The following is a 16,946-nucleotide window of genomic DNA, read 5'->3' as shown; positions in this document are numbered from 1 at the left end:
TACCTACAGACTGGGAAAAAGTTTCAGATATGACATTTCCCATCAGCACCTGATCTCTAAAATCTACGTGATACTGCAAAAACTCAACTACAAAAAGACAAATAACCCAATTAAAAAATGGGCAAAAGATATGAACAGACACTTCACTAAAGAAGACATTCAGGTAGCTAACAGATACATGAGGAAATGCTCACGATCATTAGCCTTTAGAGAAATGCAAATCAAAACTACAACGAGATTTCATCTCACTCCAACAAGGCTGGCATTAATCGAAAAAACACAAAATAATAAATGTTGGAGAGGTTGTGGAGAGACTGGAACACTTAGACACTGCTGGTGGGAATGTCAAATGGTACAACCACTTTGGAAATCGATTTGGCCCTTCCTTAAAAAGCTAGAAATAGAACTACCATAGGATCCAGCAATTCCATTCCTTGGGATATATCCTAGAGGAATAAGGGCCTTGACACGAACAGATATATGTACACCCATGTTCACTGCAGCATTGTTTACAATAGCAAAAAGATGGAAGCAACCAAGGTGCCCATCAACAGATGAATGGATAAATAAATTATGGTATATTCACACAGTGGAATACTACGCATCGATAAAGAATAGTGAGGAATCTGTGAAACATTTCATAACGTGGAGGAACCTGGAAGGCATTATGCTGAGTGAAATTAGTCAGTTGCAAAAGGACAAATATTGTATAAGACCACTATTATAAGAACTTGAGAAATAGTTTAAACAGAGAAGAAAATACTCTTTGATGGGTACGAGGTGGGGGAGGGAGGGAGGGTGGGAGAGGAGTATTCACTAATTAGATAGTAGATAAGAACTACTTTAGGTGAAGGGAAAGACAACACAATACAGGCAAGGTCAGCACAACTGGACTAAACCAAAAGCAAAGAAGTTTCCTGAATAAACTGAATACTTTGAGGACCAGCGTAGCAGGGGCAGGGGTTTGGGGACCATGGTTTCAGGGGACACCTAAGTTGATTGGCATAATAAAATCTATTAAGAAAACATTCTGCATCCCACTTTGGAGAGAGTCGTCTGGGGTCTTAAACACTAGCAAGCAGCCATCTAAGATGCATCAATTGGTCTCAACCCACCTGGATCAAAGGAGAATGAAGAACACCAAGGACACAAGGTAATTACGAGCCCAAGAGACAGAAAGGGCCACATGAACCAGCAACTACATCAGCCTGAGACCAGAAGAACTAGATGGTTCCCAGCTACAACCGATGACTGCCCTGACAGGGAACACAACAGAGAACCCCTGAGGGAGCAGGAGAGCAGTGGGATGCAGACCCCAAATTCTCGTAATAAGACCAGACTTAATGGTCTGACTGAGACTAGAAGGACCCTGGAGGTCATGGCCCCCAGACCTTCTGTTGGCCCAGGACAGGAACCATTCCCAAAGCCAACTCTTCAGATAGGGATTGGACTGGACAATGGGTTGGAGAGGGATGCTGGTGAGGAGTAAGCTTCTTGGATCAGGTGGACTCTTGAGACTATGTTGGCATCTCCTGTCTGGAGGGGAGATGGGAGGGTAGAGGGGGTTAGAAGCTGGTGGAATGGACACGAAAAGAGAGAGTGGAGGGAGGGAGCAGGCTGTCTCATTAGCGGGAGAGCAACTGTGAGTATGTAGCAAGGTGTGTATAAGTTTTTGTGTGAGAGACTGACTTGATTTGTAAACTTTCACTTAAAGCACAATAAAAATTTAAAAAAATAAAAAAGATTAGAGCCTTGGAAACCCTATTGGGCAGCTCTGCTCTGTGTTACAGGGTAGCTATGAGTCTGAATCTACTCAACAGCAATCAGTTTGGCTTAAAGGATGTAAAGGAACCCTGGTGGCACAGTGGTAAAGTGCTCAGCTGCTAACTAAAATGTTGGAAGTTGGAACCCACCAGTCACTCTCACAGGAGAAAGATGTGGCAGTCTGCTTCCATAAAGATTTAGGGCCTTGGAAACCCTATGGGACAGTTCTACTCTGTCCTACAGGGTCACCACGAGTCCAAACGATCTCAAGGCCAGTGGGTTTGGTTTTGGTTTAAATTAGACCTCTAGTGCTGAGGGCTGTTTTACTTCCGTGCCCTGAAGTTGGATAGGGTTAGAGGGAAGCATCCCTGGTTAAATTAAATTGGGAAACACTACTTTAAACTCTGTGAAATGCATTTCTTAATTGCAGTTCCCCTCAAAGATATTAAAATGCTAATGGACAAGACCTCCTAGAGGGCCAGATAAATACTTCAGATGCTTTACTGCTAAAGGATTAGGGTGCATTCTGCCTTCCTCCTGTGGAATTCAAAGAGTTTTTTTTTTTTAACATAAGTCTAACGAATTCTGATTGTGTGCATGATGACTATTTTGATACTAATTTAAAAGACTGCATTCTTTCAAAAGCATTTTTTATATTGGTAGCCACCTTTGTTGATACTCAACCACAGGTATAGTAGATGTGGAGGTAAACAAGTAGTGAGACAGTACCGTTTGCCATGGAGTTGATGCTAACTGATGGCAACCCTGACTCATGGTGACCTCATGTGTGTCAGAGTAGAACTGTGCTCCACAGGATTTTTAATGGTGTGACCTTTTGGAAGGACACTGCCAGGCTTTTCTTCCTGTAGTGCCTCTAGATGCCTCTAGGTGGACCCAAACCTCCAACCTTTTGGTTAGCAGCCAAGCGCATTACTTTTTACACCACACAGGGACTCCAATAGGAATATAGTGCACAGTATTTCCCAGACCCTGGACTGCAGAACCTTCTTTGCACGTAGCATCACATGAAGCTGGCACATCAGAAAACCAAAACCAAACCCGTTGCCGTCGAGTTGATTCTGACTCATAGTGACCCTATAGGACAGAGTAGAACTGCCCATTAAGACACCAGGAAATAGTATTTCATTCAATGAGCTCTAAGACTTCTTCTAGCTCTCAAAGTCTAGGATTCTGGAGGGTAGTTTGCTACTTCCCAACCTGTTCCCTCTGTTTCTGGGGGGAGACAAATACCTAGTTTTCCAACGTTCTTACTGACCTTGGAAGACCCTCGTGTCATCCCCAGCATTGCCAAGTCTTTTTATTCTTCAGTCTTCTCTAACGGCAGGAGGTCCACGTGAACTACCTCGAACACCGATGTCTTATACGTTGCCAGTGTATTAATGACGTGCAGATACGTCCTTAATTAGCTCTCTGATTTGTCTTCCGAGCTTGTGAATTAGAATGCATTGTATTTGCACAGGGCTTTACAGCTTGCTAACTGCTTCATACACATTATATTATTCATATGAATTTCTCTTTTCAAGTTGCAACCCGTTTTGTTTCCAAAGTAGTCTCACTGCCCCACTGAGGATGTTTTTGTTGCTAATGATCACGAATCTGAAAATTTAGAAGCCTTCTATTTTTACGTATATCAGTGCAATCCATAAATATTATGTAAATATGCACTTTCACGTTTCGTATAGGACAGAGAAGGTGGGCAGGAGTGAATTCAGTTCTATTAGGTAGCAACACCTTTTTCCTTCAGACTTCAGCTAGCAACTATGAAAATGTGAAGAGCAACCATTTATTTTTCCTCATTTGTTTTCATGTAGCAGTGAGGCCACATTAAGGGCCAAGCAAGCGATGGGAGAGGGTTATTGAAAACATTTGTGTAAAGTTATAAACCCTGAAAGTAGCTACAGCCTAGCTCATAAATATGGATGGTACCGAAAGCAGTGCGTATAAAGCCACTGAACAGTGACGCTCTTCTCTGTCAGTGTAGTCTGCTGAGTAAGATGCCATTCATGAAGCAGCTATTATAGAAATTCATGATGTTTTAGGCATTTTCTGCTCAATGAGTGTGGAAGATGGGGGTGGGGGAAAAAGAACAGAACAAAGAGCAAATAAAAACAAAAACCGTTTTTTTTTTTTCACCCAAGAAGAGGCTAGACTTTTAGAAATAAATGGAGGAAGTCTACAGTTTGCAAAGTTATAGAAACACTGTTAAAATGTAGACCATGATTCCCATGACGACTACCAATAAATTTCCCTTATTGTTGCTGCTGTGACGAAAATTGTCATTGCATTCCTTCTTAGAAGAAACTCTACTTTCTCCTGCAACATGGGAAGATATATAGATTTATTGCTAGTGACCTAAACTATTGGTTAAAAACTGAAGTATTCAGTCTATCAACTAGTCACTTTCCTTCACGATGCTCCTAACAAGTTAAACAGATTCACAACAGCTACAGCTGGCTAATAGGATGGGTGTATTTTTTTTTTTTTTTTTTTTGTAAATTAGGAAAAGGAGCCCCTTTTGGGCAAGTCCCAGGCTCAATGTTGTACAGTTCAAAGCACTGGGGTTGAGAGGGAGGCATTTTGCAAATTTGAATAAAACCTCCTTGCTCAGGTGAGATGCTGAGACATAGCTTGGGGAGGAGACTGTGAACTGGAACTTAGCCTTTACTCACTGGCTCAGCCCTGAGTTTTGTACAGTGAACAACCTGTACAACCATACCAGTGGCCCTGAGGCTTCTTAAGTAAATTGAGCCATTAGGTATCGGGAGAAACAACAGTGCTTTTTCCTGTCATCCTATGCCAGGAAGGAAGAGGTGTTCATGTAAATGTGACCTACAGATAGTTTAAAGATCCTTCTTAACACGTCCCTGCTTGCATTTAGCAAAATCCTAATCTGTTGGCAAAAGAGCTAAGAGTAAAGCCCAACCCACTAGAAGCTCATCCCTGCAATACAGATGGGGCAGCGGCAGCAGATGTTATTTGGGCTGGACTGGGCAAAGTGGCACACAGTAAAAATGACGTATGTCTAGTTAAACACCTATTACGTGCATACAACTCTGCGATACTCTAGAAGAATAAAAAATATAGTCCCTGATCTCAAGAATTTCAAATCTTGGTGGGGAAAGGGGGTAGAAAGGGAGAAGAGAAGGGGAGAAGGAAAGAGAACAAAACATCGTTAACCTCTTAACTGCCTTACTTACTGGGCCAATAAGGCTTAGGAGAACACACATAATGCACATGGGCAATGCTACAAGGTTTCATATATTCCAGGGCTGTATCTTGAGTACATAGTAGGAACTCCGTATTGGTTGACTGAGTTAGCAGTGAATCTCAGTGGGGTTCTGAAGGTATAGAATTACTCAAACTATCTGTGGGAAAGCCAAACCAGGCCTTGAAAAATAAGTTCTGTGCCTATTGGGAGTATTACGTAACTGAGTATATTTATATTATCTTATTGTTTTAGAACGGAAAGATATTCTTGACCTATTAGCCTTGATTTTTAACTTGAATAAACTCTCTGGCCTGAATAAATATTCATGTGAAGGCAGAACTTGGCATCCCCAGAGGCCCAGTGTGTTTTGATAGCTTCCATGAGGAAGGTACTATACTGAAAGAGCTTGGTATCTTTCAAAGAGACCTCACCAGAAAAGAGCACAGAGGAGGATTCTGAGGTTACTTTAACATAATAACCACTCTCATTCAATTGTTTTCACAGACCATAAACAGGACTGAAGAATGTCCGTCCGAAACTTTGCCTTGAATGAAGAAACTTCATTGGACAAGAAGTTGACTTCCAGTTTGCACAGGCGTCAACTAAATGCTTTTTTTTTTTTTTCCTTCTTTACCCAATGGAAGCAAAGTGTTTTTATGTGCTGTGCAAATGGTTCCTTCATGTGGTCTGACAGTTTTATTTTTGCCATCGTATCTATTTTTTTTTTTAATTAAAGAAAAAAATCCCAGAAGAGGAGGAAAAAAAAAAAAAAAAAACCTACAAAACAAACATCGAAGGTTGACATTTTATCTGGAAGAGCATTCAAATTCAGAATTTACCTGAATGTGTAGATAGTTTTTTTTGTTTTTTGTTTTTTTACATCAAACCTGATGTCAAGAGGTGGGCAAGCAGAAATGGAAAGAAACTGTCTTCCTTAGTAATTAAGCTATTCCTCCTCTCTTTTCCTTCTTGTTTAAGTCTAGTACGCTCGGGTTTTTTTTTTTTTATTATTGTTTTGTTTTTTTTTTCTGCTGTTGTTATTTTTCTGTAAAAATTTTGGTAAGATTTATCTTGAATCTTAATTGCCTTAATTTTAAGGACATCAAAGCTCTCAAGGCAAACTGTCAACGTCTTGTTAAAATATCAAGGAAGAATTGAAATATTGTGCCGGCTTGAACTGGTACAGAAGTTTAAGACTATGAGTTTTTAGGGTGAAAAAAAAAAAAAAAACTGTACAGTTTAAGAGAAAATGTTTTTCTTCATTTGAAGAAAATTTGTGGATAAAAGAAACCATGGCAACTGCAAGAATTGGGAAAATGCTGGGAGTTTTCGTGAACTTTGTCTTAACTGTTGACACGAATCATTCTAGAAGGCTAAAACGTTTTACGGTAAAGTTATTAACGTTGGTTTTAAAACAACTGCATTAGAAATAATGCGTGTTTGGGGGCAGAATGCAGATTTTTTTTATTTACAAAGCGTGATCGCTAGCAAAAGCATTAGTGCTTTTTATCTGCAGTCTTTTTTATGAGCTTTACAAAGTTTTTAGTCAGCTTTGCTTGTCACATTGCAAAACTTAGCTTCAGAGCATTAAAAAAAAAAACTTAAGTAGATAGGAGCTTATGGTCAAAAAGTGAAAAAAAACAAAAAACAAAAAAAAGCAATAGTTAGAGAAATTGTTGACAATTTCTGTAGTCTTTCCTAGTTGTGATCAAATTCAGCCTATGGATGGCCTATTTTATACCAAAGATGAAGTGACACCCTGTTGCAGTCCAGAAGATAGAGGTTGTTTTTCTTTTCTTAAAAAAAAAAAAAAAAATTTTATTTGACCTACTTGGCCGGACCAGTTCTTACTTTGTCGTTTGTTTAAACTATCTTCCACTGGTGTTTTACATAATGCCAAAAAAAAAAAAATTTTTTTTTTCGATGTCTATTTGTTGATAACAGAAGCTTGCACCAAGGATATTCAGTGGTCTCAGATGCAGAGTTAGGGATAACAACTGATAGGGCTAAAAGGCTTTAAATTCCATGGGCATTTCTGGTTCTTGAGTAGTGAGGCCTGTACTGATCGCCACCAATAAGCCAAGATACTTGTTTAGCAGGTTGAATTTTCTTTATATAAATTTTAAACTAAAGACACTTCCTGAACCTGGTCTGAAAGGTCACTTGTCAAAGAAGTTTAGTGATATTCTGTGCAATGGTGAGTGGTCTCCTGAAAAAGGTCTCACAGGGCTTGTAATGATAGTCTTCCTTTAAATTCTGACACCTCTGGGTTTTGTCTCCTCACCTCTGTCTTTGTCATCATCTAGCATGGATAGTCACTTTGATTCTGCTATGGGGGTGGGGGGAATCTTCTTTTTTGCCTCTTTTCATTATATTTCCATATCCTGGTGTTGCCAGAAAGAAACACAAAAGAGACCTTTTTTATTTCAATTTATCTCTCTGAGGCAAGTAGGACCAATAAGATTGAGTATTATTTTAGTGGAATTTAGATAAGCTCTTAAAATGCTAGTTGACAATCAAGAAATTATCTAATTTATATCAATAAGAACCAAAAGAATTAGGTTTAATGAATCGTTAAAGCCAAAGGAGATATATTTGCATTTAGACTGATGCAAAATTTTGTCTAAAATGAGTTCAATTGACTTCCCTGGAAGACATCTCTGCATATTTGATTTAAGAAACCCATGTACAGTCTGTACCGTTCTACCTGAAATTAAGGATAATATAATTTTGTTAGCTGAATCATTCAATAGAATTGCGTTCTGAATGAATCATGAAAATCAAATGGATGAAACTCTTCACAAAGTATGTAAGTCACAGAAACCTGTCTTAATCCAGAAATGGGAAAGTGTATTAAGCGCACTGTGAAAGAAAACAGGGTAGACTTTAAAAAACTAACAAATTTAAAACATAAATCATATACTTATGATTTGATATGAGTCAACATGAGTAATGGGGTTGACTTACAATGACAATTACAATTGTCAGTGGATGGCCTGTGGAACAGTAGCCTAGCCTTAAAATAAACTCTGGTTCTTTTATTTGCAACCCCATGAAATGAAAGCTCAAATCTAGAGAATTCATCCATATCTTTCAAATTAGAAATGAAAATGTATCCAGGAAAATGTAACATGTGCTACAAGAAACTCCACTGGTCACAACCATCCTTACGGTTTTCCATGTTTTAGAGAGAATTGTAGATTTATACTTTCTTCTGTTCCATCCTTCACCTCCTCATGTATTCTAAGGGTGGTGCTTAACTTTTATCTTTGAAAAGTGGGCCCCCAAGTTAGAGGGGGACAAGGGAACATGTATGGGAACCTTGTATTCTGTTCCTCTTTGCACTCTCTGAGCTCTTTGTATAAATAAGGATTATCCTGGGCATGACTCATTTGAATATGAAACCAACACGTTTTCATTTGTTTCTGTAAAAAAAAAAAAAAAATTAACATGATACAAAGAAAAGTCTCGTTTACACAATTAACAATGAGGCTAAGAGTTAGCTACCATGTGGCTGATGAATGTGCCTAGGTAACTTCCTGTTTCTAATCAGAGCTGCTGCTTTATCTATACATTCAGAAGCATTTTTTTCCACTATGGAATTTTCATAGTCACCATTTTGTTAAGCCACTTCAGGCAGAAGGAAATGACCTGTCATTTTACGTGTTCATGGTCGTTTTGCGTTTGGATTGTTATATCATGCCATGCTGCAGAATGTCTTATTTCAAACCGAAAAGAACAACAAGAACAAAAAAAGGAAAAATGGCACATGTTCAAAATTGCTCCCCTTTATCTGTCATCTTGTAAGAGTCAAGTCTGGGGGAAAAAAAAATATCAATAGGTAAGCAACATTACTCCGTGTTTCACTTAAATCAATGTAGCAGATCTGGTACAGTTGACCGCGTGTAAGACTCACTCCTACCCCTCTCTAAGGAAAAACCACATGGTGTTAAAAGGACTCACATTTAAAAGTGTGAAAAGGAAGGGTGAGAACAGAAAAGATTGGATGCCAAGGAAGTTCACGTAACTTCACTATAGCTACAGAGGAAACCCTGGTGGTGTAGTGGTTAAGCTCACATAACTTCACTATAGCTACAGAGGAAACCCTGGTGGTGTAGTGGTTAAGAGTTTGGCTACTAAACAAAAGGTTGGCAGTTCAAATCCACCAGGTGCTCCTTGAAAATCCTATGGGACAGTTCTACCCTGTCCTTTAGGGTCACTGTGAGTCAGAATCGATTGGACAGCAATGGTTTTTTTTTTTTTTAAATAGCTACAGAATGCATGCTTACCCCTTGCCAAACTGCTTTGAAAGTCACTTTCAATCAAGTATGATCCCCCAAAAGTATTTGATTGTTTCCTGCTCCAATTTTATTTGAATAATTGGGATGTCTATTCTATACCTGTGTATTTTTTACAATGGTTTAATTTAAAAATGTCCATTAATGGGAAGTGAAACTTGATCTAAATCGGACCCTTGCAATCTTTTTCATGCTTGAGGAGATGTTTCCATAGGCTGGCTACCCAGATTATATTAACAGGAGACTAAAAATACGTCTGACAGCCTAGTCTCATTCTTAATTTGAGCGTGGGGGGAGCTGCTGCACTGCCGATGAGCTGATAAGTAGAGAGAAATCCTTCGGTGGGTTTCAGTGTTAAATGTTTTTTATATGATTTAACATCAGACAAAGGGATGATATTTATGTGTGTATCTAACAACATTCAGCACAGTTGAGGAATCAGACATCGTAATAAAAGTTCACTTTGAACACGCCATGGAAACTTGATCTGTATTGTCCTGTCCACAAAACAGCAGGGGATAAAAGGTGAGCTTTTGTTCTTTACTGTGGCTGGCAGGCTTCAGAGTTTTGACTTCACTGGGACTGACAGCCTCTCACTCTGATCTAAGGGACTGACAGAATTTAAATGGGCTTATTATTGATTCAGTGGATTGTACCCTTCCTGTAACAGAGTGATAATGGGATTTCATTAATGAATCAATTTGTTTTACAAATGACATCCACTGTGGCGTCAGAAGACAGTTGGTTCTGGCTCAAGTTTACCATTTCTTACCAAATGTGTTTAAATATTTAAACTGGTCCCTTAATCCAAGTGCTCTTGGTTATGGTTGCCCTTTGTGGATTACACAGAGTTCAGAAAAGTATAAAAGCTAAATACTAAATCCCTGAGTGACCCCAAAGATATTTTATGATGTGGGGAAGGGAAATCACCCCAGATTAGTGATATATCTTTGATCTCATACCCCAACACATAAACGCTCACTGCGTCACAATAGAAAGATGGATGGCTTCTCAACATTCATTTCTTTTTATTTCTGGGAAGGAAAATTATCTAAAAAGTTACATCCACTCAGGAAGCTTTAAAGGTGCAACTGAGGTAGAATCAAGCTTGGAATTTGAGGAAGAAACACTAGGTCACAGAGTCACATCCAAGTTTTACTTCCATTTTATTCACTCCAGTTAGTAACTGCCCAGATTTCTGAGTCTTGCAGGAATACAATCACTCTCAATTTTGGAAGGGCTAATTATCTACTTTGTGAGTTTGTTCTTTTTTTTTTCTTTCTTTCTTTTTTTCAACTATTAGGATTTGGGCTCTGTTTCCCTTTATTAGCATTTCACCCTGAAGGCGGAAAAAGAAAACAATTGGAGATAAAATTCAAATCAGTCTATTTTGTCTCTTATTAAGTAAAGATTTATGGAGAGAGTTTGCTCACTGGTAAAATTGTCAGTGCTTCGTATACTGCAGATTTCGGTTATTCATCATGTCCTTTCCCACCCACCACAAAAAACTGAGAGTTGGCTGTATTTTTGCAGAATATAAAGGAAAAATTATAGCAAAGAATTTGGCTTCCCTCAAAAAGGAAATGGTTATGATTTCATTTACTCTACTGAATTTTGAACCAGTACTAAAGGAGGTGAATTCAGACTCTGTTATGAGAATATAATAGCAGTTCTTGATTAAATATATATGCTCCTATCCCTGTTTTAAATCTTTGACAAACAACATTGTTTTTGTTATTTTTTGACTTTGCATTACTGTATTAAGACTAAATTATTTGGACACTCCAGTGGATATTTCATGATCACTTCCAATTTAAATAATGTTCAAAGTATAACTTCAGTGTTATGCTTTGTATTTTCAACCCACTGGTCTTAGATTATAATAAAGATGCCCTGTGGGCTCCCCCAAATGTTGTATCTTCATATAGAAAACAAGTTATCCATACTTTTCAGTAACTGTAAAAATTATTTCAAAAAGGCACTTGAAAAAGTTGTCTCCATTCTGGAAAATAATGACTTCCATTTACTTAACAAAGAAGAAGAAGTTAAATGAAATTTTAATTAAATATATACATATATATGTAAAAGTGTACTTGCTATGAGCTATTCATTCAGTTTCAAAAACTAATGGGACGCAGCTTCTTTGAAATCCCTTGTTTCAGGCCGTATTCAATCAAAATTTTTGAAACGTCATCCAATTGGAACTTTATTTAAGAGCATTTTTGTACTGCTGTTGCTGACTGTCATGGAAAGTTCTGTAATTCTATGATGTTTCTGGTTTTATTTTTTATTTTTTCATCTGTACCACAGTCAAATTAGCTACCATTTCCCCCATTCCCTGGGTTTTCTGTAGATCAGTGGATGTTAGGTTTAAACTTCTGTTTTCTTTGATGAAGCTTTCAATAAAAAAAGAAAATAAAATCAACCAAGTAGGGCCGTTGTGTTTTTCTGCCCTTTCCAGAGGGAATGTGTTGGGAGAGAGGAACAGGGCAAGTGGGAGGGAGTGGTGGTTTGGGTTTTATCAGGTAAAGTGCTGGCTTCCTACAGAGTTCCTCAAAGAAAGGATTATCCCTGGTGTTGTGGATGGAATTGTGTCCTCCCAAAGCATGTGTTGGGATCCTAACTCTTATACTGATAGATGAAATCCCATTTGGGAATAGGGTCTGTTATGTCAATGAGGCCATATCAGTGGAGTGTGTGTCCTAAACCTCATTATGTCTGAGTTATGAGGAGCAGTGTAGACACAGAGAGAAGGAAGCACAAACAGGAGAAGATAGGTGTCATGTGAAGATCACCAAGGAATCTAGAAACAGAAGCTCAAAGACACAAGAATCTTCCCACCAAGCCAAAAGAGAGCCTTCCCCGGAAATTAGTTCTTCCAGCCTCCTAAATGGAGAGAAATACATTTCTGTTCTTTAAAGCCACCCGCTTGTGATATTTGTGTTACAGCAACACCAGGAAACAAAGACACCTACTAAGGAAAAGTGAGTGAGAAAAGGGTATTCTATTCATGCAAGGAGACCCAAGAAACCCACTATTTGGGTTGGAGGGGAGTAGGCCACTTAGGTCTTCCCAAGGCCTCTCAGAGTCTACCTGCTCTTATGCCAGCTGCTGTCTCCAAACATCCCTAACATCCACACACTGCTTGATGCACCTTGTGTGAAGGCCAGAAGGCGTAGATTTATAAATAAAGAAATTTCATCTGATATCTGTGGTTTGTATCCCTGTAAAGATTAAACTCTAGGTCTAGCAAAACAAGAAGAGGTGTCTGCTCCTCCAGCTACGGATATCTGTGCTAAGCAAATAAGAAGAAATTATCTTTCTCATCCAGAATCATCCAAGCTGGCTTGGAACTTACGAATATGAGCAACAAATGTTCCCTTCTGTGATACATATTTTCTGTATTGTTTGAGCATATTCAACTTTACTATAGATGATCAGAAGAAAAATGGAATGGATAAAACTCATACCAAAGTAAGCAAACTTTAAGGCAGAAAAAATACGTACAGCATATTGAGTGTGAACAAAAACAGGAAGAGACGAAAAGACTGAGAAAACACTATGTATTTATAATACACTAAATATACACAGAAAATCATGTATTCGTGATACACTAAATATACCTGAGAAATATGAAGCACTAACTATTCACGGGTCTTAATTTGACCAGCCTTTGATGAAACCCATTCTGGTACTCATAAGCAGCTCATCAGGCCAATTGGCGAACTTCAACCACTTGTCCCTACTCCTCGTGAATGGAGCATGCGCGTTTCATTGGCTCCTATCTTCTGTTGACTCACTTACTCAAACCACAGATCCGATTCTTACAGCACACCATCAGTAGGAAAGGATGCTGTGGCAGAGAGAGAGGGAGGATTATAAACATCGCAGAACAATCTAGTGTGACCCTTCCATCCCTTCTATACCCCAATTGAGTTAGCCATGTTTTTCAACTTTGTTTTTAATGTGTATACTAAATTGATTTAATAAACCCAGTAATCTGAGCATCTTGATTCGGTCTGTGAGTCTTTCTGTTCCATGACCACTGGTATAACCTGCATGGGAATATACTTCGAGGCTGACATTGCCTCAGGGTAACCCCTCACATGGCACCTTCATTCTTCAGAATACAAGTGTGCAAGGGAGGGTGTTTAGAGAACAGAGCAACCAAGGCCCAGGCTCTACAAGTGGGTTGTATATATATCACCTTTCCCTATTTGAGCATCAGTTCATGTTGCACATTTTGGCAAAATAAAAAGCTGGAAGAATGGAGTTGTTGTAAGTGTGATGGTTAGTGTGACTCTGACTCATGGCACCATATGTGTGTCAGAGTAGAACTGTGCTCCTTGAGTTTTCAGTGGTCGATTTTTTGAAAGTAGATTGCCAGGACTTTCTTCCAAGGCACATCTGGGTGGACTCAAACCTCCAACCTCTTTGTTAGCAGCTGAGTTTGTTAATTGTTTGCACCACCCAGGAACTCCAGGCTAGGCTATAAACTCATTGCTGTTGAGCTGATTCCAACTCATAGTGACCCTATATAGTACCCAGTTATTCAAACACTAATCTAGGTGTTGCTGTGAAAGTATTTTTTAGATTTGGTTGACATCTACAATCAACTGACTTTAAATAAAGATTATCCTTGATAATATAGGTGGGCCTCATCTAGTCAGTTGAAAAGCTGTAAGAGCAAATTTGAAGTTTTCCTGAGAAAGAAGGAATTCCTCCTGTGGACTGCAGCATCAGCTCCCATCCAAGAGTTTTCAGCCTCATAGCCTGCCCTGAGGATCTTGTATTTGCCAAGCCAGACCTCGCAGTTGTATAAGCCAATTCCTCAATTCCTTGAAATCTTTCTCTCTCTGTAGATATTCAGTATATACATATATTTACTTATTACTGGTTTTATTTCTCTAGTAGAAACCTGACTGACAAAGAAGTTATAAGAAAATATGACTGAAGGAAGAATCTGAGCTTAATTGTACCCATATTGCATCAGAGTTTATTTAGAGCGATGTCTCTCTCCTTCCTTCCTTCCCTCTTTTTTTCTTCCCTCCTCCCTCCCTGTTTTCTCTTTCTTTCCTTCCTTCCCCCCTCCCTCTTTTCTTTCTTTCTCTCTCTCTTTCTTTCTTCCACTTTATAGACTCTTTCAAGAAGATAATACCACCGCAAAATTTTTTCTTCAAATTTGGGAACTTTCTGAAATGCATTCACAGGCTTATGGTGAAGAACCCTTGGTTTCAAGATGTAAAGAGAGGAGAAAGAAGACTAGAGAATGAAGAAGCAAGTTAGATTTATAATGGTGCCCCTTGTATAGGGAATAACTGTGATTTCTTGATCTTATATTTATGCATTTGCATCATGAATTTTTTATAATTTATTTTCTCCAAGAAGAAAGGAGTGCTTTATCAACTCCTAATAGTTCCAATAAAGCTCATGTTCCATAAATCTTTTCCTTAGGAATACTGATGAAGATAACTTTTTTAGCTGCTTTTCAGGGGTAGTGAGGTGAAAAATAATATAGCTCTAACTTAATCTCAGAGGGTTCGATTATTTCAGGGTTTTCTGTAAAGGAGTCTCATTTACATTAACGATGAAATAGTCTCTATAATATATCAATGGCTGTGTTTTCACTTAAGTCCTTGGAAACAGCGAGCAGCAACTTTCTGCTCTCAGGATCCTGCCCTTAGGAAACTGTAGGTTACTTTTGTGGTAAGGAGGTCAGCAGGGGGCACTGTTGTATTAGTCACCAGTGGATTTCACCCAAACCTCGATAATGAGAGATAGGACTATAAGAGCAGGGATCCTCATTAACTGAGCCCTCATGATGTGCCAGGTACTGTGCTGAGTGCCCCATTTACTTGAGTTCATACAACATTCACAAGAATGCTCTGAGGTAAGAATTAGCATTGTTCCCATTTCCCAGATGAGGCTTGGAGAGTTGAGCAACCTGCCCATAAGGACCTACACTTATAAAGGAGGAGAATATACTTTTGAAGAGAGGTTCAAACTCTTAGCCTTTGGGTTCTAAGGTTTCCCCTTCTGTAATAACTTTGGGAAATGCCAGTATGAAAGACACATTTTTCCCCCCATCAGCCATTAGTTTTTTCAAACAGCTCATCTCACTTGACCAGAGATTTTGTGGTTTCTGTAAAAGAGGGTGTTGTATAGGATTTTATCTTAGAAAATTAATAGAGAAGTGCTCTCATTTGATATGTATAAACTAGTTAATTGCAAGGTAGTCAAGGCAAGGCACACAAGTAAGACCTCCCAACATTCATTTAGAACCAAGAGTCAGAATTAACAATTACAGTGTTAGTTCAATGGTTAGAGTCCAAATCTTTAGACTTCAGGCTTTTTCTTTAACAAGAGGTCTCAGGAAGAAGGCTTAGCCACAGCTTGAACTCAGCAGAGGTCCCTCATAGCTAGGGTCTGAGATTGTCTGCACTGGACAGAGAGTTTCAGCAGGTTCTTGGTGTTTGCCTCTGTCATCTTTCAGTGAAGAAACAGAAATTCAGGGTTCATATATGAATTTGTCATCTTGGCTCCACAGAACAAAGACCAGTATGTCTTTTCTCCAGGGTTAGAAACTAGCCGAATGATGCAATTTTTTTTCAAGTTTAGAGATTAGGGAGGTTGTTTGGATATATGTCTCAAGGCTAGTTTAAAAAGATTATGTTATGTCTTCTTTCATCACAGCATGTCAGGTCAAAGTCAACTTAAAGGTTGTTTACCACATACTTCACATATTTCTATGTTTCTATGTACAAGTTTAGGGTCGCTATGAGTCGGAATTGACTCAACGGCACTGGGTTTGGTATGTATAAGTTTATAAATTTTCTAAATAACTTTCTTATGACTTACAGGTTTCTAATGACTTACAGATAAAATTAGAGAGCCTCACAAAGGTAGACATATTTCTACGTTTATATTATCAGTGCTTCTATATATGTATTTTGAAAGCATAATAGTGACTTATACCTTATCAGATTTGAGATCATTATAGAAACATACAAAATAAAAGGTGTTGGACATTCACTTAGTCACTTTGGTCACCCAACCCATACCCTCACAGAAGCCTAATATAGCTCACATTTCCTATCACATAAGTAATTTGCTGTTCCAATCTCCTTTTGACTTAAACTTATCTTTAATTTCTTCTGGAAGGGACCAAATTATTACCAGATAGGTAGGTACAATATTTAGTGATTCATTCATCCAATCATGGGCATTTGATAAATATTTTAATGATGGAGCCACATGGTTCTTGTTTTCAAGGATGTCATATTCTAGTAAGGGCTGGTTTATTACAACATTTTTGGCATAAAATAAGATCAGGAAATTTTGTGAGCAGTGTATGTAACTTTTTCATGGCTCCTTTAGCATGAAATAGTGACTATACACACACACGTGCACACACAGTGTGTGCACGTGTGTGTGTGTATGGCTCTTGGTTTCCATGGTCCCTCTCCTACTCCCACTCCCATTTCATGATCAGATTTTTTTATGTTTTTTTTACACCCATATAAGTGATCAGCAGAAAGGTTTTCACAAACTGAATACGAGTGTGACGAGCCCTCAGGTCAAGAAACAAACGGTTGTCAGCATCCAAACAGACACCCCCTTTCCATGTTCCCTTCTTAGTCTCTATGTAATCCCCA

At 38.6% G+C, this 16,946-nt stretch overlaps 1 protein-coding gene across 5 annotated transcripts in view; it reads left to right on the top strand.

The window, feature by feature from the left end:
- RBMS3 (RNA binding motif single stranded interacting protein 3) overlaps positions 1 to 13,282 on the top strand; it is an 817,329-nt gene extending 804,047 nt beyond the window's left edge. For 3 of the 5 annotated variants that reach the window (XM_049870954.1, XM_049870947.1, XM_049870952.1), the window contains one exon: positions 5,498 to 13,281. In XM_049870954.1, the coding sequence (XP_049726911.1) occupies positions 5,498 to 5,504 (7 nt within the window). In that variant the 3' untranslated portion in view covers positions 5,505 to 13,281. Of the gene's footprint in view, positions 1 to 5,497 lie in introns of all 5 variants that reach the window. The other 2 variants (XM_049870948.1, XM_049870956.1) reach the window with 1 other exon arrangement.
- The last annotated feature ends 3,664 nt before the right edge of the window (positions 13,283 to 16,946 follow it).

The sequence above is a fragment of the Elephas maximus genome, chromosome 27 (genome assembly GCF_024166365.1).
Source record: "Elephas maximus indicus isolate mEleMax1 chromosome 27, mEleMax1 primary haplotype, whole genome shotgun sequence".
Taxonomy (NCBI): Eukaryota; Metazoa; Chordata; class Mammalia; order Proboscidea; family Elephantidae; genus Elephas; species Elephas maximus.
The sequence above is the reverse complement of the archived record's forward strand: the minus strand, read 5'-3'. Positions and strand labels throughout refer to the sequence as shown.